Genomic DNA, 27,888 nt, shown 5'->3' with positions numbered 1-27,888 from the left:
ATGTGTGCCATAATTGACTTCCAAATGGGCCGGACTAAACACATATTTTGGAAACACAAAATTCCGGTAATCAGCTTCTTCACTTTTGGCGCGTGTGCAGCAAGCATGGAATGGGGCGCGTGGAAGTCTAACGCAAATGAAAACAAACTTAATCCGGGTCAGATTCATACTATACCCGGCTTACCAGAAGAAACGCACATCGCGTACCATGACCTCACGCGCCACCATAATCGGCCTCCACAGACATCCACCGGCCGAGGAGGTGGGCCACCTAAACCAGGAGATCAACCGCCGAGGGTTCCATTAATAGAGGGCTCAATCGCCTTAATGTTCAACACGTGTGATGATCTAGAACATCCATTCATCAATTACTTGGAGAATCAAATGGGAATTCCAGTATGGGGCATCGGCCCGCTCTTTTCCGACAAGTATTGGGCGTCTATCAAGTCCAATACATTAATCCACGACCTCCAAATTAGAAACCTAACTTATCAGAAAGAGGATCAAGTAAAACAATGGCTGGATTCAAAATCCCAGGAAAGTGTTCTATATGTAGCATTTGGCAGTGAATTGAGCCCTACAAACGAAGAATTAAATCAATTAGCAAGCGCATTGGAAGAAATTGACTATCCATTCATTTGGGTTATTCAAAATCGTCTAAATTTATCAGAAAATGAAGAGAAAAGTGAAGGATTTTTTGGATTGGATGATAAAATTGGTGAAAGGGGATTGATAATTCAAGGTTGGGCACCCCAATTGCTGATTTTAAGCCACAAATCAATTGGGGGATTTTTATCCCATTGTGGATGGAATTCAATTGTGGAGGCGATTGGACTTGGTGTTCCGATTCTGGCATGGCCGATTAGGGGTGATCAGATTTATAATGCGAAGCTGGTGGTTAATTATCTGAAAATTGGGTACCTGGCTTTGCCCAGTGGTTCGCCGGAGATGGTGAAAATGGACTTGTTGAATGGAATTGAGAAGGTAATTAGTGACGAAGGGATTCGTAAATGGGCAGGAATTCTCAGAGCCAAACTTGAACAAGATTTTCCAGCTAGTTTAGAGGGAGCATTGGATAAATTCAAAAAAAATTTAGCGGCGGCCCAAGTTTAACTGATATTGTCATTGTAGTGTAGTGGTGAGTTTTTCGAGTGAGTGCCCCGGGTTCGATCCCCGGCAATAGCATCGAAAAATTATTGTGGTACGATAGTAAGTGTACGATGTCAATTTAGACTACTCCAAATTATCGTTTACATGAGAACATCTATCTAACTATTAGTTTAATTATGATTAGCTTCTATTCGAGTAAACAAATTAAAAATTATTTTAGTTACTATGCTAAAACTTGTACTCGAAGAAAACAATTAAAAAGTGTGATACTAGACAATATTAAAGTTTTACTTGATGTATGAAGAGTGTTAGGATTCACGAGTTCTATGTAGTTATTTCCTTAATCTCAATGACCAAATTTCGATAACAATTAATTAAGGGTATATTTGATTGTAAGTATGGAATTTGCATCGAAAAAATGAATTGCATAGAACTTATTTGCATAGAAATTATTATGATTGATTTATTACTTTTTAATTTTGAAAATGTTATACTTGTCCATCTTTTATTAGTAAGTAAATGACACGTAGAGAGGTAGCTGAGAGAGCGAATTGCCTATCAAATAAGAGTTAATAACCCAAATGGTGACTGAACTTTTCAGAAAGTTTTCATTGGATCACTGAATTTTACAAATCGCCCAAGCAATTACTGAATTTTACAAAAGGTTTTCACGGGATCACTGAACTTTGCAAAATGTTTCCATAGGTTCACTAAACTTTAAAAATCATTACTAAATTAGTGAATCTTAGGAAACCTTTTACAAAGTTCAGCGATCCTGTGGAAATTTTTTGTAAAGTTTAATGATGAAAGTAGTGATTTTTAAAGTTTAGTGACCCTTGTAAACTTTTTGCAAAGTTCAGTGATGATTTGAGTGACTTTTAAAATTCAGTGACCCCTTGTAAACCTTTTACAAATTTCAGTAATGATTTGAATGATTTTTAAAGTTCAGTGGCATCGTGAATACTTTTTGCAAAGTTCAAAGATCATTTGGATTATTAACCCTGTAAAATAAAGGCCTCGTTTGGGAGTGACTTTTCACCCAAAAAAATTGATTTTTTTACTGTTATTCCATTATTCCAACCGTCATTTTTAACTTTTTCACTTACAGGTGGCCCTCACTTTTCTCTTTAGTGGTAAAAAAATAAATTATCAAAATCACTATCGAACAGGCCCAAAAACTTATCGCTCCCTAAAAAAGATATTTTCCTTATTTTTGAGAAAAATATGGTCATTTGACCAATTTTTTAAAAATATTTTTGAAAGTAGAAATTTGGGTAAAATATGATATTTTTCATAAAAAATAAAGCCAATCAAACATACACTAAGTATATCTAAATTAATTGATTTATCTCCCTCGAATTCAAATCAATAAATTACGTTAACTCACTATATCTCTATTTAAATCAGGGCAAGCCTTAATTTAGAATATCCTATCACTAAAGAAATCAATTTAAGGACTAGTGCAAGTGCATCTCTATCTTCTACTCAAATTTCAATTATTGCTACGTGATCAAAATAAATAACTCATCTTTCAACTCATTACCCTACGGCCTACACAAATCAAGTAATTGGCGATTAAGTAAGTAATTCAAAGCATTCATAGTAAAAAATAATACACGAACATCAATTGTAGATCAAAACTTGACAATCAAAACTAAAGTTCAAAATAAAGATCACATCGATCTTCCGAGCTATAAATTTAGTTACACATCTTGAGAAAAGAACATGTAAGAAAGATTTGAAGTATATCACCGAGTTTTAATGAAATTTGGGGGGGGGGGGTTAATGACATTGCACAAAAAATTCGCCTTCTTTTATAAAACCATGAAACCTAGACACATAAGAGGACTATGTAAAGATAAGTCATATCTATTTGAAAGTTCAATTTAACCTTTTTAAAAAAATTAAAAAAATTTAATACATATAGTTATGCTACCCATACGAGTTCTCACAACATGGCTCTATGTTATATCAACTTCTTTTAATTGCATGCCCTTTTGCCTTTGATGTCATAAATGATGTAATTTCGCATTTAAAATTTGAATTATGTTGTTTTACCAGAGGAATTTAACACCTTGGTTGACAACTGAAGTTGTGGCAAAAAATGATTGAATGACAGTGTTGACTATTTTTAAAACAGTCTAATGATGTAATGTTATGTGGTATTCTGTCATCCAAAGTGTTAAAATCCTACCGTGATGTAGCAAGATTGTTAAAATTTTCAATTGATTCTCAACCTCTCAAGTAGCCCCTGGCCTCCCATATGCCACAAAATTTTCCCTTTTTATTTTTATTTATTTATTTTGTTTTTGTTTTTGTTTTTGTTTTTGTTCTTGTTAAACTTTGTTATTTAGTGATTGTTCGATCCTCATTATCTTTAAAATACATTTTTCTCTCATTTTCAACCACACATATTTAAATGAAATAATATCACACGCAAATCTAAAATTTTTCTTTATTTTTTAACTACACAATCTCATTCAATCTATTATTTCAAAATATATTTTTCAAAAATAATAGAGGGCTCACTTAACAAAAAGAAATGTCAAAAAATTTTCATTAATTGGGATATGGAGTTTCAATCGAAAAGTTTAACTATTAAGAAAAATAGTAAGGACAATTTCATTACTAATAAACACTACGATGAACACAAGGTTCCTTTGTTGATAAACTCAGATAAAAAACTATAAATAGCATTGAAATCGATTTTTTGGCCAATCAGAATTGTCATCTAAGGTCTATAATTGCCTCAAAAGGGAATCCCTAACTTGTTTTCCACATCCTTATTTGCTCCAGTAATATACAAGATTTTTCTACCAGTTTCATATTTTTGGTTTCATTTAACATAAGCCTATTTGTCTCTCATTATGGTAGAATTATACAATTTCGAATAATATTTTTTGGAGAATGCGTGGTTAAAATTTAAAAAACTTTATTGATTTGTGTGTATAATATTTTTTGTATGAATATGTGGTGAAGAATATTACTGTAGTAAATAATTTACTTTATTAAAGGCGGACAAATAGGGGCATAATAATAAGAAAAGTAAGAAACGAGTATCTTTGAAAATACATAAAGGGAATTTTATTTTATTTTTAAAGAAAAAAATCTTGTGCCTCAATCATTGTGCGAAATGATTAAATACATGAATTACATAAAGCATTGATTTAGAATATACTAAAGTCAATATAATACGCCAGCTATCACTTTGTCCACATTCAAATATTACTGGTTGGATTGATTCCAAAGTCCTACAAGCATCTCAAGTCAAGTTTATGAAAATTGGGTAATGTAATGATGCATAGCAAAATTCAAAATGAAATAGTTGAAATCTCATATTGCATGTAAAAAGCTTGTTTACTGAGTTATAAATACATTGATCTTAAGAAGCAAGTTTTAAGGACGATTCTATTGAACTGCTCTTAAGAGTCATATGTAAGTCGTTTGATAGGACTTTTACTTTTTATAAAGAGTCATATATAAGTCGTTCGATAGGACTTCTACTTTTTATAAAAGAATTTCTTGATGAAGCTACCTTAAAATTCGTTTAACATGATAGAACAATTCAAAAAAAAATATTCAAGTATGTTTAGATTTAATTTTTTAATTTCAAAATCAGTTTTTGACTTTTTAGAAACTATACCAAACAAGTCCTATATAGCCCTTCTCGATAAATTCTTCCTGCTGATGGAACAACTTGTAGATGACTTAGGTTCAATTGAGTCGGCGAACTACAGAATGTGAGTTTGAAAGGGGATTGTTAACCCCGTTGATGGGGATAAATATATTTTTAGTAGATTTTGATTAAAAAAAAATGATGACACATGATTAAAATTACTTGTTGATTTTGATTAAAAATAAAATCTAAATTTTAATTACTTCTAACAGAATTCTAATGAGTGATTTTGAGTTCCATGTCTTCCTCAAAGATCACTCCATGAGTTTATAAACAAGTTAAGCACCCTAGTTCGACCCAACTACTTGTAACATCTTATTATGATTAAGGTAAAGTAGGTTCATACTAGGGAAAGGAGAGTGAGGGGAATAGGGGGCAGCCCTCGGCCTGATCATCCAATTCGCTCCAAGAGACAAGCATGGCTCTGTAGTCAAAGCAACTTCGTCACTTTTGTGTACCCATCGGACGGCAGCCCTTTCGAGGGTTCCTTAGGGACCGATTCACTCTGCGTATAAGCCATCACACTATTTTAGTTCCAGCCAATGCCCTAAAAATGTCATCTACAGTTTGCTAAGTTAGGGGGAAAAAAAGTTGGATCATTAAAAGTGCAGCCTCATTAGAGTTATGATTCCAATCTAGGATGTGCTAAATGATAGGCGGAATGAAACGTGAAATTATATTACTTATTTAATTCTATCTATCATTTAATGTTACATTAAAACCACCTAGATTAGGGTTGTAATCTCAATGAGGCTAAATAATATTATTCAATCAAAAATGTTTTTTGCTGCTGAATAGAAAATTCAAAATGAGAGTGACTGATAAAATAAGGAAAATTCTTCAAGAACTTGATTTTTAATAAGGAAAAATTTTCAAGTATAGGATTTTTTCCACAAATTTTGTAGCCACCAATTATAGGAAAATAGCAGTCAATTAAAAGAAGACAACTGTCTTACAAAATATATGGAAAAAGAGTAATGTTATTCGTAGTCGCTCACTGCGGTAGTCGCCCTACGTGGCATACACATGACAAGTGATTATTTGATACATTAATATGGTAATTTTTTTATTTATTAATGCATCAAATAATTATCAATTATGTGTATGTCACGTAGGGCGACTGTTCATGTTTAATAAAACAATCACTGCCATCCAAGAGATTCCTTTAGAGTCAATCGATCATTTTGAAATGTCTGCATAGTTTGACTTCCCATTATACATATATTATAGTATATTCGGTCACAAGAATTGGCTTCTCCTTCTCCATTGTTAAACTGTATAAACAGTTGGCAGAGAGAAATTGTAGCAAATATCCATGGCTTCTTCTCTCACAAACTGCCCACCATTCGAATTCTCAGCAAAATATTATGAAGCATCTGCAGGTGGAAGCAGTTGTGTGAGGCGAAGCAGTTTCTTTGGAGGGCAACCAGTGCTCAATCAAGGTGTTGGATATTCTGTGATTCTTGGATTTGGAGCATTCTTTGCCGTTTTTACCTCATTCCTGGTATTTTTACCCTATCCCATATCTAAATTGAAGTTTTAAAATTTGGGGTCTTGTTAAATTAACTTTATTGTACGACTGAACTTATTAATCATAGAGTTTCAAATGTAATATTTTATTAGTATTTGATGATTTCCTGACGAACTTGAGTTTACTATTCAATTTTACCTATTTAATTTTAAGAAGATACTCAGGGGAAGTGAAATCCCTTGTGTATTGAGTAAAATTAAAAAAATGATTTTTCCGCTTTCTAACAATTTAACTTTTAGATGGAGTGGTTGAACAATACGAGCCTATTTATAAAATTGGGATGAAACAGAGGACTTGCTCATAAAGGGATGTGTTAAAGACAAATTTGATCCTCTGACAGTTTAAGCTTTTATTATTGGGGTTCATTGAATGGAGTCGAGTATTCCTCAGCAAAATGTCTTTCCCCATTCTCCCACACTATTTTTGAGAACTTGGACTAGATTTTGAACCTGTTCTACTTGGCATGGGACTAACCTCTAGAGCCTGAACTCCTAAATTTTACCATTTATTGCTGATGGAATCTCCAAGGATTTATAGTTTGTGCTTTAAACATGTCTAGGTATGGCTGGAAAAACGATACGTTGGTTCCCGCCACACTTCAGAATGGTTTAATACAGCAGGCAGAAATGTTAAAACAGGACTCATTGCAAGTGTGATTGTGTCTCAGGTACCATGTTCATATTTCTTTCAACCTAGAATTGAAAATGTTTTGTACATTTAAGTTTACTGACAGTTTCAATCATTTGAGTTTTGCAGTGGACCTGGGCTGCCACAATTTTACAAAGTTCAAATGTTGCCTGGGAATATGGAATCAGTGGTCCTTTCTGGTATGCAAGTGGAGCTACAATCCAGGCATGTCGAAGATCAGTTTTCCCCACTAAATTTGCCCTTCCAATCTTAAATTATAGTGATTAGTTTTACAAAATTCTGATGACCAGGTACTCTTGTTTGGTGTAATGGCGATCGAGATCAAAAGAAAGGCTCCTCATGCTCATACTGTTTGTGAAATTGTGAAAGCAAGGTTGGTTAGAATCTAACGAAAATTCAGTTGTTCTTGTATTTCCTCTTAAATTAAAATTTATAGCATCTCTTTTTCATCAGATGGGGAACTGCAGCTCATATCGTTTTTCTTACTTTCTGCTTCCTGACAAATATTATTGTAACTGCTATGCTTCTTCTTGGTGGATCTGCTGTGGTGAATGCACTCACTGGAGTGAATATTTATGCTGCAAGTTTCCTTATACCTTTAGGTGTAATTGTCTACACGCTAGCAGGAGGGCTAAAAGCCACCTTCTTAGCAAGTTACATACATTCTGTAATAGGTGCATAAGATTTACCCTCCTTTTGTTCGTAATCTCATGAAAATCTTCTTATTTTGATTATCCCTCTAAACCTTTTAATTGTGTTTCTTTTTTCAAAATTACAGTGCACGTGGTTTTAGTCATCTTCGTGTACCTAGTTTATGTTGCAAGCAGTGAGCTTGGCAGCCCGAGCATTGTATATAGACATTTGCTTGAGGTCTCAAGCAAGTCTCGCAGTTGTATAGAGCCAATTTCTCATGTTGGGCAATCCTGTGGTCCGGTTAGTGGAAACTACAAAGGATCATATATAACAATGCTGAGTTCAGGAGGTCTGATCTTCGGGATTATCAATATTATTGGCAATTTCGGTACAGTTTTCGTCGATAATGTATGTTTATGTCGGTTTTGTTAAAATTTCAGTTTATCATTACAATTATGAAACGTTATTTTGACCATGGATTGATTGGAACTACAGGGATATTGGGTAAGCGCTATTGCTGCAAGACCGTCTTCAACGCATAAGGGTTATCTATTGGGTGGATTGGTATGGTTTGCAGTGCCATTTTCTTTAGCAACATCACTTGGTCTCGGAGCACTGGCCCTTGATCTACCAATAACTGCTAGTGAAGCGAGCCACGGACTTGTTCCTCCTGCCACAGCTATCGCTTTGATGGGAAAAGGAGGATCCGTTCTTCTCCTCACTATGCTTTTTATGTAAGCTAAATTCGATATTCCTAAAATTTCTACACATTCTCTTCACCCGGGTTTCTAAAATGATTTATATATGATTAGGGCTGTAACATCTGCGGGTTCGTCTGAGCTGATTGCTGTTTCTTCACTATGTACCTATGACATATACCGTACATATATAAATCCAGTAGCAAGTGGAAAACAAATCCTGAAAGTGTCGAGGTGTGTTGTATTGGCTTTTGGATGCTTCATGGGAATTTTAGCTGTGATCTTGAACAAGGCCGGAGTTTCCCTTGGTTGGATGTATTTAGCTATGGGAGTTTTCATTGGGTCAGCAGTTCTTCCCATAGCCTTTATGCTTCTATGGAGAAAAGCAAATGCACTTGGTGCCATTCTTGGGACGATTATCGGTTGCTTTCTTGGAATCATTACATGGTTGACGGTTACTAAAGTTGAGTACGAGAGGGTAAATCTTGATACAACTGGGAGAAATGCACCAATGCTTGCTGGAAACCTAGTTTCTATACTCACCGGAGGAGCTGTTCATGCAGTATGCAGCTTTTTGTCGCCTCAAAATTACGACTGGGAAACAACTAAACAGATAACCGTTGTAGAGAAAGAGAAGACCGAATTACCAGTCGAAGAGTTCAAAGAAGAAAAGCTAATCAGAGCAAAGGCATGGATTGTCAAATGGGGTGTTGGTTTTACTATTATTATTGTTATATTATGGCCTCTTCTGACTCTTCCAGCAGGTAACTCTACATATGATATATCCCACAATCTGCATTCAAGTTTAATGAAGTTACGACTTTCATTATAGTTTTTGCTTCTAATATGCTTCTGTGATGACAATGCAGGACAATTTAATAAGGGATACTTCACATTCTGGGCAGTAATAGCAATTGCATGGGGCACAGTGGCTTCAGCAGTAATTATAGCTTTACCTCTAATGGAAAGTTGGGGTACAATCCAGAATATCCTCATTGGTATGTTTACAAATGACAGACTTATGGTAAAGATTGAAGAACTGAATTTCAAATTAGGGACTATTATGTCTGCAATTCCTGAAGCAGAGAGAATTTACTTACTTGAAATAGAGAAGGCCAAGAAGAAAGAAGCATCAGAAATTGAAGTTCAAGTTCTACCTGCATAAAATAACAGCATTGTTTGGATGACGTATGTAACAAATGCTTGAAAAAGTAAGTTTCAACCACAAAGAAACTTTGCCAATTGAAAAAAAATGTCCGCTTTGAGAGGCGGCTGTTATTATCGATTTAGACAGTCGATGTCGCTTCATCTGCAGTAATAAAGCAAGGAAAGAGGAGCATATTAGTTGGGCTGCTTAATTAATGTATATGACTAGTAGCCCGAAAATTGGTTCTTTGTTCCGGTATATAGCTGTGTGGCTAACTAGAAGATTGGAGAATTCATATTTCATTCAAAAATTCATGACTAGTGGTATAAAGATAATTGGGCTGACGCATGCATTTTTCAATATTTATTTACAAACAACTTGCCCTTTTGATGTAGGTTCGGTCTAATCTATTTTATACCTCTAGCGAGAGATATCGATTAGAGGTGCCAAAATTGGCGAACTAGTTCTCATGGATCGTTTGGTTATTGGTTTGGAAAATCAAGTCCAACACTGCCTCTTATTTTAATAGACCAACTCATGAATCGACCCAAATTGAGATGGACTGATTTTGATTCGATTTTTAATTCAATGGATTGTCACGAACTATGGCGACCCGCCCATTTTGAAACCACCATCACCGATGCTTTCATGAGTGCTGACGCATGCATTTTTCAATATTTATTTACAAACAACTTGCCCTTTTGATGTAGGTTCGGTCTAATCTATTTTATACCTCTAACGAGAGATATCGATTAGAGGTGCCAAAATTGGCGGACTAGTTCTCATAGATCGTTTGGTTATTGGTTTGGAAAATCAAGTCCAACACTGCCTCTTATTTTAATAGACCAACTCATGAATCGACCCAAATCGAGATGGACTGATTTTGATTCGATTTTTAATTCAATGGATTGTCACGAACTATGGCGACCCGCCCATTTTGAAACCACCATCACCGATGCTTTCATGAGTTAGTTCATTAAGAGAAGATCGAACCCTGCTCTAAGCTTGCCTACTAACACTATGGGTATACAGTTAATACTTGAATAATTCTTACACAAATTCCTTGGAATGCTATTTTTTTTTTTTTAAAGAAATGGACGAAAATGAGATTGGTTTATATTTTTGTAGAAATAGCAAGGCTTAAGAATTTTTAATTTTCATTTTACAACTTCTAGTACACAGTACACACAATTTCAGGAACTTACAAGTTGGACTGAACCGCAGCAAAATTAAATTATAATTAGAGGAAATTGCAAATGTTTACTCGTCATTTGGAAGATTGTCCAAAATTTATTCAATATCCATTTTACAATAATTTAGACCAAAATACCCTTGTTTGTAATTTCCAATTTCACATTAAACACAAATTTTTGTATATAGTTAAAAGAGTGTTGACCAATGAAATCTTGACACATAATCTGTACTACTTATTTTCTAAAAGCTCAAATGTCAATTCACATTAAATACTAACTTTACAGATGAAAGACTACCTGACCCAACACGACTCATGCGATTCAAAAACCATAGCACTCTCCCACACTCACCCACTTCCTGGAATTCACTTTCTTTTGTAATCGTAAAAAAAGCCCTGCTACTCCAACTGTCAGAATCTCCATCGACGATCATCAATCACTAATTCCCTCTTCTTCTCTCTCGGTTAGATTCTTACTTATTTCTCCTTAACGTCTTTTTTATTATTATTGAGTTAATGTACATTATTTCTTCCTCTCTAGCTTGTCTTGGGTATCAAGTAAAAATAATAGATAAAATATTTACAAATTAGAGTTATGTGGAGGATTTTCCATTCCTCAAATTTTAATGCTATACATTGGGTCTTAAAATTTTGAAAAATTAATTTTCTTTGTTTTTTCTTTGGAGCTATGGATATTGGTCACTGGTTTTTTTTTTTTTTTTTTTATTGAGTTAATGTAAATTATTTCTTCCTCTCTAGCTTGTCTTGGGTATCAAGTAAAAATAATAGATAAAATATTTACAAATTAGAGTTATGTGGAGGATGTTCCATTCCTTAAATTATAATGCTGTACGTTGGGTCTTAAAATTTTGAAAAATTAATTTTCTTTGATTTTTCTTTAGAGCTATGGATATTGGTCACTAGGGTTAATCGTTCAATGTTGGTATTACTTCCTAGTTGATTATTTTATTGAGTATAATTTGTGCAATACATGATTAATTTATATATAGGTAGTGGAAAAACTTGTATTTGTTTGTTGTTTGATTAAATAGATAGCTTATTTGTTTCTTGAACTATATCAATTAAGCACTACTTGTGTAGGAAATGCCGTGGGCTAACTAATTTTGTCAAAATTGATTGATTTGACCATTTAAATGTCTTGAAGTGCTGCATTGTTACTGAATATGTTTGATATTACTTGTGCTAAGCTCAATAAAATGAGTAAAATCATGGTTTCGTTTGCTTGAGTTCAACGGTAATTCCAAAAAAATGCTTAAAGGAGACTTACACATGTACTGTAGGAAAGGAGTGTAGATGGATGGTGAATGATCTGTTTGATAATCCAAGGAATGTTTTTATGTTGTTCTAACGATTTTATCCTCATGATGTTTCAGTTAATGATCCAAGTATTGTGCTATTAATAAAGTAATGCTATCATCATTAATCAAATTGGATTTAATTGAGTATTAGGAGCCGGTTTTAGCTAAGGTTAGATTGCTTTATTTAATTAATTGCTACTATGTTGAGAAGTAGAGATCCTAAATGTTTGCTCGTTATTCCTTTTTATAGAGTTTATAACGGTTTTTATAACTATAAAATTATTGAGCTAGATGCATGGATGTAATCTTCTAGAGCTTTAAAATAAAAAAAAAGTAAGGCTTCATATGTAATTTATTGGATGGAGACATGGAGTATATCATTAAACTAAGAGAGCTTATTCTACGGATTCATATTGATTGGATGGAGAATACATTGAGTATTAGGAGCCGGTTTTAGCTAAGGTTAGATTGCTTTATTTAATTAATTGCTACTATGTTGAGAAGTAGAGATCCTAAATGTTTGCTCGTTATTCCTTTTTATAGAGTTTATAACGACTTTTATAACTATAAAATTATTGAGCTAGATGCATGGATGTAATCTTCTAGAGCTTTAAAATGAAAAAAAAGTAAGGCTTCATATGTAATTTATTGGATGGAGACATGGAGTATATCATTAAACTAAGAGAGCTTATTCTACGGATTCATATTGATTGGATGGAGAATAATCCTCCAAAAGTCACTAAAATCTGGACGGCATTAAAATCCATGCAAATTATATCATCTTAGGAAATTTTCATATTTATTTTTAAAGTTTCATAACTTTCTAAATGTATTCAAGATTGGAATATCTTTATTCTGTGAATGATTTTATCTTTGATGTATTGTATTTACTATCTTAAAAATGAATAGCATAACACACTAGAGGGAAAATACGAAGCATTGGACTTCAAAAATTTTGCTAAGTTTTATCTTTGTTGTATTGTATTTAGTATCTTTGGTGTATTGAATTTACTATTTTTAAAAATGGATAGCATAACAAATTATTGTTACATTGAGATATGTATAATTCTAATTGCTAATGACGTAAACTTGTGATTTGCTTTTGTAGTGGGAACCACTTCGTTATTACAATGATATGTTCAATAGGTTTTGTGTGTCTTTAACGGTTTTTGTAAATAGTTAGAATTTTAAATTCTTACATTTTGTTGAATATGTAAGCATTAGTTTATGGGTACCTATTTGATTAGAGAGCAAGCATTTTCATTGGTTAAGTGGTTTTATATATTTCTTTGGTCATTGTATATAATTAGTAGGTTCTCATGTTATTTGTTTTGTTTGTTTTTGTTATTTGTAGATGGCTTCCTAGCGTCAATGCTCCACCGCCATGCCGACCTCGATCCTGAGGGTGAAGATACACAGTGCTAGCATGAGGATTCCGTTCACATACTCCAATTGTAAAAAGGGTAAGAGAGATGTGTTGTTAGTTTAGAATGTTGTTGGAGTAGAGCATTGTGTGTTTGGAAAAACATTTGAAACGTCATTTTGTGTACCATCATTAGGCATTTTTTTTATTGATGGTATAGTTCTGAGATTCGATTTAAAATTGAAATGGAAACAGCATCATTTTGTTTCAGTAGAGACATGTTGTCCATGTCTTATATTGTTTACACGTTCATGAACTGTTGTTCCTAACAGTTAAAATAAATATCAGTTGTCGAGAATAACGTGTATTTAATGTCGAGAACAACACTTCATGTGTCAATAAATATCTAAAATCTATAGAACTCTTGAAATTGGAATGAAATCTTGTCCTAGATAAATGAACTATCAAGTGTTGAGGTAAACATGATTCAAATGTCCATAACAACTTTTCAAATTATGAGAACATCATGAAATGTCGAGGGCAAAATCGAACCAATTGAGGGACTGGTAAAATAACAATTAGATTAAGAAAAGAGTTAAATCTAACTTATTGGACGTACAAGTTCCTCAACATGATTTCAATCAAATGTGTATTATAAATTCATCACCATTAACAAAAAGCTCTCATGATTAATATAGTATTGTGTTGATTTTAAAAGCATGTTGGTAATAAATACAATTTCACTATTCAGATGACAAACACAAGGTCTAAAACCTATCTTGTCAAACAAATGTCAATCAATTGTAATTACATAAAGTAGATGTTGGTGTGTAGTCTTGTAATGCAATTACACCATACTTTACTCCTATATATAAGCATGCATTTGGCTTCAAATGCAATGTTCATCGGAATTTTGTAAAACTAGTCAAAGAAAATTAACTTTTCAAAAATTGTTTAAGACACATTTCTTTTGAGAATACATTTTGGAATAGTAGATTAATAGAGAATGTGTGGTTATAAAATAAGTAAAAGTTTTGAATTAACGTGTAATATTATTTTATTGAAAAATGTATGGTTGAAAAGAAGAGAGAAATGTATTTTGAAAATAATGAAGATCAAACAAGGGCTAAGTTAACTCATTGTACCTCTATTTGATTCGGTGTAAGCTTTAATTAATAATATTCCATCACTTAAGAATTCAATTAAGGACTAGTGCAAGTGCATCTCTATCTTCTGCTCAAATTTCAATTATTACTACATGAACAAAATAAATAACTCATCTTTCGATACATGAATAATAAAAGTAAAAATAATACACAAACATCAATTGAAGATCTAAACTTCATAATCGAAACCCTAGAGTTCTAGATAAAGGTTGCAACGATCTTTCAAGCTATAAATTTAGTTACGCATCTTGAGAAAGCAAAATGTAAGAATGATTTAGGGTATATCACCGAGTTTAAAGGAAGGGGGGATAAAGATATTGCACAAAAAATTCGCTTTCTTTTATAGAACGATGAAATCTAGATTTGTTCCTATGCTCCATCATAAAAGATGTCATTATTACTAGTGGACTTGCCTCAAAAACTCGCGACAATATTTTTTCTTAAAAAAATTTAAATGTTGCAAGTGAACTTTAGTCTAAGTGATTGATTGTCAGCACGGAATTTACAAGAAAAGAAATTAATTTAGGTAATTCAATTGCCTTGAAATTATTTGAATGAAATTTGTCAATTAAATGTGTTTGATTGATTTTATATTCTACATAGAAAATGTTATACTTTTTCATTTTTTTATTGGTAGAGAGATAGGAGAGAGATGAAGTAGATGAGAGAAAAAGAAAGAGTGAATTATCTGGAAAATAAAAACCTTTTCTCCCTAAAGAAAATATTTTTCTTATTTTCAAGCAAATTATGGTCACGTGATCAAAAGAGGAAAAATAGTTTCTATGGAAAAAATATCTATCAGACAGTACAAAAGTAAGAATTTGAATGGAAAAATGATATTTTCCATGAAAAATATTAACAATCAAACACACTCTAACAACGACAAACAATAAATTTTGGGACAATGTCATCAAATCGCGATCATCCCTGTAACTAACAACTTTTTGCATTTTGGTCCCTACTACAAGTTTTTCGTCCAATTTTGATCTCATTTTTTTTGCTTCAATTCTTCAATATACCACAACTTGTGAATGTTTCAATATTGGTCACTGAATCTCTATAGCCATTCGAAACTGGTCCTCCTCAAGTTTTGAAAAGTGTACAAATTACTCATCAAACTTTTGATGAGTTAAATTTCACTCCCAAAATTTGCAACTTTCCTACAACTGCTCTTTTAATGCTTCTTATCAATTGTGTGCAATTCGATTATTTTTCAGTTGTGCTGAACCAACTCTAGTTCAAGATCCTCATTTTCCTCCAAATACTTTGAAGTTTGAGTTTTACTTACAATATTTACACTAAATTATGTAGAAATCCCTTAAATTTGCAAATATAATACAAGTTTAATAAAAGCAATCTCGACCCAGGAACATATAGACAAAGTTCCATGATTTAATTCAAATGCTATATACAGCGAGGAAATGACTCTGCCCACTTCTTCTGTTCTTTCACCGCTCTTTATATATAAAAAGAAAAGAAAAGAAAAAAGATATATAGATATAAAGACTATGTAAAGATAAGTCATATCTACTTGAAAGTTCGATTTAACCTCCCTCTTCTTTAAATTTAATACATAAAATCATGCTACCCATACGAATTCTCACAACATGTCTCTATGTTATGTCAACTTCTTGTAATTGCACACCCTTCTTACCATTGATATTATAAATGATGTAATTTTGCATTTAAAATTTGAATTATGTTGTTTTGCCAGAAGAATTTAACACTTTGGTTGACAGATAAAGTTGTGGCAAAAAATGACTGTATGACAGTGTTGATTGTTTTTAAAACAGTCCAATAATATGATACTATGTGGCATTTTGTCATGGAAAGTGTTAGAAATCCTCGAGCAATGTAGCAAAATTGTTAAAATTTTCAATTGATTCTCAACATGTCAAGCAGCCTCTGGCCTCTCACTCACCACAATTTATTTATTTATTTTTGTTAAACTTTGTCATTTAGCCCTTGTTTAATCCTCATTATTTAAAAAAAAAAAAAAAATACTTGAAGGGATTTTTTTATTTTTTAATAAAGAAAAAATCTTATGCCTCAATAATTGTGCTAAATTATTAAATAGATGAATCGCGGAAACCATTGACTTGGAATATACTAAAGTCAATATAGTACTACAGCTATATCTTTTGTACACATTCAAATATGAAAAAACCTACTGCAGGGTCCCCCCGCAATTGACTAAGGCAGGAATTCTTGTGATTAAGGTAAAGTAAAAGCAAACAAGCCATCACGTTTGTAGGATATTGCATCATTTTGAGAGTTTACCACTCGAAGGTAGCGACTGTAGATTTTTCGGTCATCAAATAAAAAAAAGAAGAAGCCATCACACTGTTTTAGTTCCAGCCAATGCCCTAAAAATGTTATCTAAATAATAGTAATAAAGTAAAAATTCTGTTTTATTAGTTCAAATTGGATCATTAAAACTGGGTAGAATTTATTCAATCAAAAATGTTTTGCCTGCTGAATAGAAAATTCAAAATGAGAGTGACTGATAAAACATTCACTGCCATCCAAGAGATACCTACAGTATCAATCAATCATTTTGAAACGTCTGCATATTTTCAATTCCCATTCATAGTAGTGTATTATTCCTTCACTAGATGTTACACTAATATAAACAGTTGGGCTGGGCAAAGAAACTGTAGCAAATATCCATGGCTTCTTCTCTCACACACTGCCCACCATTCGAATTTTCAGCAAAATATTATGACGCAACTGCAGGTGGAAGCAATTGTGTGAGGCAAAGCAGTTTCTTTGGAGGGCAACCAGTGCTCAATCAAGGAGTTGGGTATTCTGTGATTCTTGGATTTGGAGCATTCTTTGCAGTTTTTACCTCTTTCCTGGTATTTTTACCCTATCCATATCTAAACTAAAGTTTTAAAATTTGGGGTCTAGTTAAATTAACTTATTGCATGACTGAACTAATTAATCATAGAGTTTCAAATGTAATATTCTACTGAGAAGATACTCAGGAGAAGTGGAATCCCTTGTTTATTGAGTAAAATTGTCTCTTATAGAACCACGAAGTTTACAAAAAAGATTTTTCCAATTTCTACCAATTTAAGTGGTTGAACAATACTAGCCTTTTTATAAAATTGTGGTGAAACTCGAGGACTTGCTCATAAAGGGATGTGTTAAAGACAAATTTGATCCTCTGTTTAAGCTTTTATATCGGGGTTCATTGAATGGAGTCGAGTATGTCGTCAGCAAAATGTCTTTTCCCATTCTCCCACACTACTTTTGAGGACATGGACTGGATTTTGAACCTGATCTACTTGGCATGGAACTAACCTCTAGAGCCTGAACTCCTAAATTTTACCATTTATTGCCGATGGAATCTCCAGTAATTCACAGTTTATGCTCTAAACATGTCTAGGTATGGCTGGAAAAGAGATACGTTGGTTCCCTCCACACTTCAGAATGGTTTAATACAGCAGGCAGAAATGTTAAAACGGGACTCATTGCTAGTGTGATTGTGTCTCAGGTACTATTTTCATATTGCTTTCAACCTAGACTGAAAATGTTTAAAATTTTATTTTACTTACAGTTTCAATCATTTGAGTTTTGCAGTGGACCTGGGCTGCCACAATTTTACAAAGTTCAAATGTTGCATGGGAATATGGAATCAGTGGTCCTTTCTGGTATGCAAGTGGGGCTACAATCCAGGCATGTCTAAGATTAGTTTTCCTATCAAAATTTGCCCATCTAATCTTAAATAATAGTGATCAGTTTTACAAAATTTTGATGAGCAGTTACTCTTGTTTGGTGTAATGGCGATCGAGATGAAAAGAAAGGCTCCTCATGCTCATACTGTTTGTGAAATTGTGAAAGCAAGGTGTGTTAGAATCTAAGGAAAATTCTATTATTCTTGTGTTTCCTCTTAAATTAAAATTTATAGCATCTCTTTTTCATCAGATGGGGAACTGCAGCTCATATCGTCTTTCTTACTGTCTGCTTCATGACAAATATTATTGTAACGGCTATGCTTCTTCTTGGTGGATCTGCTGTGGTGAATGCACTCACTGGAGTGAAGCGGTTGTTTTCTTGGAATCATCACATGGTTGACTGTTACAAAAGTTGAGTATGGGAGGGTAAATCTTGATACAACTGGAAGAAATGCACCAATGCTTGCTGGAAACCTAGTTTCTATACTCACCGGAGGAGCTGTTCATGCAGTATGCAGCTTTTTGTCGCCTCAAAATTACGACTGGGAAACAACTAAACAGATAACCGTGGTAGAGAAGGAAAATATCGAATTACCAGCTGACGAGTTCAGAGAAGAAAAGCTGATTAGAGCAAAGGCATGGATTGTCAAATGGGGTGTTGGTTTTACTATTGTTATTGTTATATTGTGGCCTCTTTTGACTCTTCCGGCAGGTAACTCAACATATGATCTATCCCACAATCTGCTTTCAAGTTTAAAGAATTTATGATTTTGTTATAGTTTTTGCTTCTGTGATAACAATGCAGGACAATTTAATTTGGGATACTTCACATTCTGGGCAGTAATAGCAATTGCATGGGGTACAGTGGGTTCAGCAGTAATTATAGCTTTACCTTTAATTGAAAGTTGGGGTACAATCCAAAATATCCTCATTGGCATGTTCACAAATGACAGACTTATGGAAAAGATTGAAGAACTGAATTTCAAGTTAGGGACTATTGTGTCTGCAATTCCTGAAGCGGAGAGAATTTACTTACTTGAAATAGAGAAGGCTAAGAAGAAAGAAGCATCAGAAATTGAAGTTCAAGATCTACCTGCATAAAATAACAGCATTGTTTGGATGACGTATGTAACAAACGCTTGAAAAAGTAAATTTCAACCACAAAGAAACGTTGTCAATTGAAAAAAAAAAAAAGTCCGCTTTGAGAGGCGGCTGTTATTATCGATTTAGATAGTCGATGTCGCTTCATCTGCACTAATAAAGCAAGGAAAGAGGAGCATATAAGTCGGGCTGCTTAATTAATGTATACGACTAGTAACCCGAAAATTGGTTCTTTGTTCCAATATATAGCCATGTGGAATGGTGTTTAACTAGAAGATTGGAGAGTTCATGTTTTATTCAAGAATTTATGACTAGTGGTGTAAAGATGATTGGACTGATGCATGCATTTTTCGATATTTATTTACAAACGACTTGCCCTTTTGATGTACTTTGCTTGAGGGTTCGATTTTATACCTCTAGCGAGAGATATCGATTTGAGGTGTCAAAATGGGTGGACTAGTTCTCGTGGATCATTGGGTTGGACAATCAAGTCCAATATTGCCTGTTATTTTCACAGGACAACTCATGAATCGACCTAAAATTGAGGAGATGGACTGATTTTGATTCGATTTTTACTTGAATGGATTGTCACAGGCTTTGGCCACCCGCCCATTTTGAAACCACTAGTACGGATGCTTTCATTAGTTTAGTTAATTAAGAAAAGATCGAACCCTGCCCTCAGCCTACTTACAAACACTATGGATATACAGTTAATACTTGAATAGGTCTTACAAAAATTCCTTGGAATGTTATTTGTAATTTATATTTGTTGGAGATCAAGGGCGGAGCCACGAAATTCCTTCAGTGCGGGCGCAATTTCTTGACGCCAAACTTTAAGTTTTTGGTCATGGATTTTAATGATAAAAAAATATAAAACCATATCACAAAAATACTATAAATAACGTAGTTCATAAGTTACATATATTCCTTGCGAATTTTTATACTTTTATATCGTTATATAATAACTTCATTATCAATTTTCAAAAATGTATTACATTCAAAAAAATTAAATTTCTATGGAAGGATGTATTGTCTTTCACTTATTCATGCATAGATGAGTGATTGAGACTGGCGAACTAGTCTATTTTTCAATAACGAGAAAAGAAGATGAAGCTGTCTATGAATATGTAACAGCAAAATTTACATTTTGAGAGATAAAAAATGAATCAAATTACCCAAATAAAGCTATCCAAAGATCCACCGCCAATTTTTCTCCTTAACTTAAACTTTCCGCCAATCACATAATCCATAATTAATTTCCTAAAATCAATAAAACCAAAAAATAAAAATCTTTCTCTATTCCACAATTAATCACTCAATAACAAAAGCATTAAATCCCAGACTTTGAAAATACCCTTTAGATCCACGAAATCATCATAGAAATTAAATCATTCAAAAACCCCAAAAGTCATTTATTTTGAGTTACCTGAAAAATCCAAAAAGTTGACAAATATTATCCATCCCACCATTGCATTCCAAATATGGTGCCCAAAGTTCACATTGGACCATATGGGCCTCCGCCCCTATTGGAAATGCTCTGAATTTCTGGTACTAATATAATATTTCAAAATTCTTAAAATTTTCAATTGGAACTTAAAAGTCGTAATTTCAACATTGTCATTCTCTAAGTTTTGATTTCATTTATGCTATTTTTTTATAAGAAATAGACGAAAATGTAATTGTTTCATATTTTTGTAGAAATAGCAAGGCTTAAGAATTTTTAATTCTCATTTTACAACTTCTAGTACACAGTACCTACAATTTAAGGAACTTACAAGTTGGACTGAACTGCAGCAAAGTTAAATTATAATTATTTGTTCCAACAAATCAAAAATGAGGAAATTATGCAAGCATCCCCAATCTTTAGAGTCATATGCATTTTCATTCCCAACCAATGTTTATATATGGAGTCCTAACCTTTAGAAAATATGCGATATTCATTCAAATGGATGGATTCTATCCAATTTTTCGTTAGTCAACCTAGTTGACTTGTATGTTCGAATATTAAAAAGGGCAAAAATGAGATTCCTTATTTTTACGTAAAATGTAGAATAAAAAAAAAATACTACACATATATAAAGAATAGAATTATGAAAAGAAGATAAAAATGTGGATTTGTCAACTATTTTGACTAACATGAATTGGACGGAATCCATCTATTTGAACAAATGCTACCTATTTTCTGAAGATTGAAAATCCCTTCGTCCAAAAAATTGATTGAGGACGAAAGAACAATGATCGTAACAGACATTTTGCATAAATTATCTATTAAAGTGTTGGAAGACATTCAAATGCAACAATTAAGGTTCCAAAGTGTGATATGGTACAAAATAGCATTACACTAAACAAATACAGCCATGCTATGTTGTCAGAAAATGATAGATATGCAACCTGACCTATATTCACAATGAAGGGCTCACTTCTTTTTTACTTTTCTATTCATGAAGGACTCGCGCACATATAAAAAGTTGTCAACTAAGGTGAAAAAAAAATTCTGACAAACGAAATTGAATAAAGCTTCTGTAACAGGAAGATTGACCGCCTCCCTGATAGAAGCCCCACAGATGGGGGTGGGGCCCGCAAAAAGAGACCTCCCCCTCCCCCTGTTTGTAGGGTTCGATCAGGAGGGCGGTCAACCTCCTGTTACTGTAACAAATCCCAACGAAATTATTTCAAACAAATATCTCTTGTCAACCTCAAAAAAGTAGAAAGCTGCAGATTCTTCTAACTACAAAAATTGAAAGCAAAGCAATGATTTCACTCCAAAAGTTCTAATTTTTTGTTAGTTTTTTGTAAAGGAGAAACTGTAAGTTCTTCTTCAACTCTCCACTCTATAAAATCGAATAAAATTATTGGGCCGATATTTCATCGAAAACCTCAACACAAACAAAAGTACTGTATACTGCACTGCCATTTTTAGCAGAATTACATTAAAATTTTAATATTATATTGCTGTAATTAAAGCCATGTTGGGGCGGCCGGAGGGCGTGGGGGGGGGGTACTGTAGGGTGAGTGGGGTTGTCAATAATATCCCAGCGGTGAGTTAGCTACCTTTCAATTATGCCCATCTTTCTCTTATTATTATTATTATTATTATTATTATTATTATTATTATTATTATTATTATTCGGTGAAAAAGAGTTTTGAAATAATATATTTTTAAAGACAGTATAAAGTGAAAAAAAAAACTAGATTTACGTGTAAAATATTTTATTATGAAAATGTATGATTGAAAGTGAATTTGAGAGAAAAGGAAAGTTTCCAAATAATGGTAGACAAATAGGGACTAAATGTTAGTATCACACATCGTTGTATTTTAATCGACTACATGAATTCTTTGTTATTATTATTATTTTTTTATATATATAGATAATATTAATAAAAAAAAAATGTCGTTGGAAGAGCTAACGATAATTTTGATGTCACCTTCAAACTCATTACAAGGGTATCCGTAATTCAACTACTCTCGAAAATTCTTCGATTTTCTTGGTTTGTTTTCTTGGCTTTGAATTTAATTCTTCAATGGCAGCACTGCCAATATACCAACCTCGCACTAAATGTAATTACACTTGAAAAGGAAATGTTCCTTAATTTGATTTCATCCAATAAGAAATCTTAATGGAAGTGAACCAAAAGTAACTTTCTCGAAAAACTTTTCTATAAAATGTGGAAACAACATGGAGAAGTTTCAAACGAGTCTACTTATTGGCCGATGCCAATAGAAGAGAGCTTTTGCACATGCTTATGATCTTGATTACGTGAATTAGATACATAAATAGTAATTGATAAAATGTAAAGGTTAAAATCATGTTTATTCTAAGTCCATTTTTGTTGTAGATAAAAAAATTGATTAAAATTTTAAGTTAAAATCAATTATTAAATTAATTTACTAAAAGTTTGATTTTAATCTACGTCAAACATATGCTAAGGCTACGTTTGGACCACATTTTAAAAAAAAATACATTTTTAAATAGTTATTTGACATCATTTCAACTACATATTATTCAATAAAATAATATTAGACGTAAATCCAAAACTTTTTTTTACTTTTTAACCACACATTTTCCATCAATACACTATTCAAAAATGCATTATTAGAAATATAATGTGGCTCAAACAAGGGCTTAGTATAAGTGAAGTCAATGGATCTTTTAAAAACTATTACAATTCATATTAGAGTTTTGCTGTGCGAACATGAGGATGACACCTCGGTTGACTGAACACAAACACATGAGGGGATTGACATTTTTTTCACAACCATTCTACAAGTACACCTTTTTTCACAGCACACGCACATGCAAGTCTTTTTATCGTGGATCTCACCTTTGTGAGAGAATGTGAAAATTGATGTACAAATAGCATTTTTCTTCTTTTAATTCACTCGGGATCCACGCACAATGTGAGGGTTGATCAACCAAAGGTGTTAAAAAATTTGCGCAAACGAGTCTCCCGGGACACAGCTTAACTGGTGAATCAATCAACATTTGTTTTGCTTCCAGCGGCATGGTGGAGGTTCGAATCCTGGTGGGAACCTGCGGTCAGATTTATTTGGTATGGAGCAATCACTTTGGAGGAGGATCTTTTGTGTGCATGAGTGTACAGGCGGTGGGGGGAACCTGTGATCCAGTTGAGGCATAACCCACGATTTACCCTCTCCAAGGTTCTAGGGGCAAGGGTCTTGGGGGTTCAGGATTTAATCTAGTATAAGTTGGGACACCTGGATATCCAAAAGAAAAAAAAAAAAAACAAAACAAATTAATTTGGGCAAACGAGCTTTATTCTTCATATTAAGATCTGCCAAAAACTGAACGACTTCTGGAGTATCAGATCTGATTAAGAATCTGCTAAATCATTAATGAAAGGTAATCGTTGAATAAACATATCTTTAAAAAAAGATTTTTTTTTTATTTTTTTTTATTTTTTGTCTCTTCCTTTCTTTAACTATTAAGTATCTTTCATTTCAATCCTTCATTTTCTATATTGTGTTCAACGTGATTGAGTGAATCAACTCAAGTGTATTTAACGTTGATGTTTCTGAATTTCTTCGAAACGTAATATGTCGATAATAGAGTAGAATATAGTATTAAAAGCATGTTCATATGTTCCATTAATGCGTTTCTCAATTTTTTTTAGAAAGCATGTTCATTTGCTCCATTAATGTATTTCTCAATTTTTTCTTCACGTTTTAGCTTTCTTGAAAATGTCTCTACAAATCGAGCAATTGGTCTTCTATATGTTATAAAAAGAGGAAATTACATGAAACCCTGTTTTTTGAGTTTCCAATTCAAAAATCAGAAATTATCTTTATTCATTCAAAAATCAAGTATATAATATACCCCCAACCTACCTTACTCCATCCTACCTATCGTTTAATCGATTTCTCCACCAATTGAACCCACATATCCACAATCCAAGCTCTCTCCATCTTTACCCTCTATTCGTCACCACCACTATTTCCACTGAAAACGTACCCTCTCCACCTTCACCCATCGTCTGTCGCCACCCACCACTCCCTCTCCGTTAAACATTGCTGCATTTTACTTCAATGACCTATCAATTTCATTGATATCCCATTGAATCACCAAACCATCACCAAGTTTCCAACCCACATTATCTCTGCTTCAAGTCCACACCCTATAGCAATTGTTCCAAGATTGCCATCTATAGGATCTATCCACCATTGGCTTCATCTTTTGATTGCACAAAGTCCTCATTCGTTGGTCAGAAGTAAAACTTCCACCAGTCACCATTCTTCCCACCTTAAACAACCATCGGTCCCCAATTGCATTTGTTTTTTTATTTCTTTCTCCATTTTAACTCTGCCTATGTTGGCGAATCTCAGCCTATGGTTGTTGATATTGGTTGATTTAGTGGGGAAAAGGCAGTGATGGTGTGTTGGTGGTGATGTGTTTGAATTTGATGTAGAGGTGGTGATGTTGGTTTTAGATTTGATGTGGATGTGGATGTCATAATAATGGTGAGTCTCTAGTTATTGTAGTTGTTCGGTGTTTGTGTTTTCTTATTTTGTTTTTGTTATTTGTTTTGTTTGGATATCTTATTTGTTGTGGGTGGTTTTTTGATACAATGTGTTGGGATGGTGTTGGCAATGATGACAGTGGTTCTAGATTGAGATGTCCTTAATTGAAATTGAGATGAATTTTAAAAATCCTTCTAAATTTAGGCGTTTTCAATTAATATTTTAATAAATTTTAATAAAATCCATTGAAATTTAGATGTTCCCAATCGAGATTTTAATGAAATTCAATGAAATCCTATAAAATTTAGGTATCATGAATAATTAGTGGATTTATAAAAAATTTATGAATAAAAGGATTTTAAAATATTTTTATTGATGTTAAACTTAAAAATATATATAACCAAATCTTTTAAAATTTCACCATACTTGATGAGATTTTTATGGAATTTGTGAAAATTTACTCAAATCCACTAAAGTCATTAGGATTTATAATTTTTTAAAATTCATCAAGTGGTGGTTGTGTTGTTGGGTTTGGATTGGGTTAGGGTTGTATAAACACAATTTGTGACCAATAAATTGGGTTAATCTATGACCAATAAATAATTTGTAACCAAAAAAATAAATAATTTGTGATATTGATGCAATTACTTGTGAGTTGTGCACAATGACGTGCGAGTCTGCGACATGTGAACTAATAACATGTTACATGTTACAAGTCACGTATCAATGTTCACAAGCACATATCAAACGGAATTTATCACTGATTTATATACATAGGTCAATATTAATTGGTCACAAGTTATAGTTCACAGGTCAAATTGTGTAAATCACGAGTGTTCACATGTTATAGTTTACATGTCAATATTAATTGGTCATAGGTTATATTACATAAGTCATATGTTCACAGAGCATAGGTTATAGTTCATAGGTCAATATTAGTTGGTAGCATGTTATAGTTCACAGATCACATGTCATATTGTATATGTTACAGGTGTTCACATGTTACCATTCATAGGTAACAGATCAATATCTACAGGTCCAAGATCCAAGAGAATTGGTCATAGGTTATCACGTGCAACAGATCAAAGTAAACTCAAGAGATCTAATCACATGTCATTGATTTCTCCAAATTGGTCACAAATTAAATTAACCAAATTTTGAAAATGAGAATTGAAGTTATTTGATCCGGTGAGTACTTTATAAATTATATCAGGGACTTTTTCAATTTTCAATTTTAAAAATAGATTTAAATTACACTAGCATTGCTCAATCGTCGCTGAAGAAGATAGTCAATTGCCAGCAATGTTCAATCAATGTTCTTTAAAAATCGTTATGTTTCTTCCTATCTCTTATTTGAGTTGGCAATGCTTAGTCATTATTGAGCACGATTAGTTTGCTATTAAAGAAGGTGCTCAATCGTCGACAATTTCTATAGATTTTATCCTTCCTCCGACAAAGTTACTTGGATGTTGATGACTATGAGAGTGGTTGCCGGCAACTGTAAAAGGGATGGCGACGAGCAGATGCTGATGACTATGGGCCGGACGGGACAGAGATTGGTATTATTTTATACATAATTTTATATTTAATTAATAGAATTTAATAATTTTGAAAATCTAAACTTGTTATCTTAAAATTAAATTGGCCTGAACTTAAGGCCCTACATACGATTTTTACCCCTTTAAAAATGGTTTTCTTTTCCAAAATTTACACCACTGGTTACCAACCTGTACACCTTGTTGTAACTCCACCCTCATACTACTTTTTTATTACAATTATCTTAAATCTTTTGTTACTCCATTGTTCTTCACTTGATAAATTCCATAATTAATATTTACATCTAGACTTGAAGCGCCACAAAATTCTTGTACTAGACTCTAGCGACTTCTTTCTACTAAGATACACAAGCTATCATTCGCAAATCAAATTATGTGAATCGAAAGAGAAGCCCTACTAATATATCAGCTCATCCCGTAAAACGATGTGATTTTACGAAGAGTCTAAGTACAACACTTCATTCGCATTGATAATCAAGAAGTTTGCTTCCACCATTAGCTGTATCATATACTTTTTTTATACTATCACACTTTCACACCTCTTTTTTCTTAAGGTAAGTAAAAGGACAATATGATCAGATAGGGGCATCCAGTTGGATCCTTAAAATTAGATAATAAGTCATGGTAAAGTCTATAAATTGAGGGTGGAGTTGTAATGAATTCTATAGATCAAGGACATAAAATTTTCCTAAAAGAAACAGGCAGACACCCATGCACAGATTTAAACAAAACAGCTCTCGGGGCATAGTCCAGTGGTGCAAAGGACAATAGTGAGGTTATCTCACGCCTTACTGGCAGCCGCAGTGTAAGAGTTCGATTATTGAGACATGAAATTGGACTCCTTGTAAACGCAGTGTACAGACAACTCTTGTTCCCTAACCTGTTATGACACATTCCGCGATTTACCTCCTTCACAAAGTTCTAGAAACGGGGTGAGAACCCTCAAAATTGAGGTTCAACCTTTAAACAAAGCAAATAAAAAAGGGTTTCACTTGAAAATGGCCACAAAGATACCTAAAAATTCTCAAAAGTACACAACACTAGAAAGCCAGGGCCATACCAGAAAAACTATACCCTCGTCCCCCGGTTCC

At 33.2% G+C, this 27,888-nt stretch overlaps 2 protein-coding genes and 1 pseudogene across 2 annotated transcripts; all 3 read left to right on the top strand.

Annotated features, from left to right (window-relative positions):
* The first annotated feature begins 105 nt into the window (after positions 1-105).
* On the top strand, positions 106-5,301 carry LOC111398200 (UDP-glycosyltransferase 73B5-like). The gene is made up of 4 exons (XM_023025135.1): positions 106-984; positions 2,219-2,243; positions 4,730-4,850; positions 5,136-5,301. The coding sequence occupies exons 1-4, from the start codon at positions 106-108 to the stop codon at positions 5,299-5,301; spliced, it is 1,191 nt and encodes a 396-aa protein (XP_022880903.1).
* Positions 5,302-5,997: 696 nt separating this feature from the next.
* Positions 5,998-9,830, top strand: LOC111398596 (urea-proton symporter DUR3-like). Its single transcript, XM_023025574.1, has 9 exons — positions 5,998-6,290; positions 6,877-6,984; positions 7,074-7,169; positions 7,256-7,338; positions 7,419-7,639; positions 7,744-8,006; positions 8,094-8,332; positions 8,411-9,060; positions 9,166-9,830. The coding sequence occupies exons 1-9, from the start codon at positions 6,102-6,104 to the stop codon at positions 9,459-9,461; spliced, it is 2,145 nt and encodes a 714-aa protein (XP_022881342.1). The 5' UTR covers positions 5,998-6,101; the 3' UTR covers positions 9,462-9,830.
* Positions 9,831-17,030: 7,200 nt separating this feature from the next.
* Positions 17,031-19,539, top strand: LOC111398597 (annotated as a pseudogene).
* The last annotated feature ends 8,349 nt before the right edge of the window (positions 19,540-27,888 follow it).

Source organism: Olea europaea, chromosome 8, assembly GCF_002742605.1.
Source record: "Olea europaea var. sylvestris chromosome 8, O_europaea_v1, whole genome shotgun sequence".
Classification (NCBI taxonomy): Eukaryota; Viridiplantae; Streptophyta; class Magnoliopsida; order Lamiales; family Oleaceae; genus Olea; species Olea europaea.
This window is presented reverse-complemented; position numbering and strand designations above follow the sequence as displayed.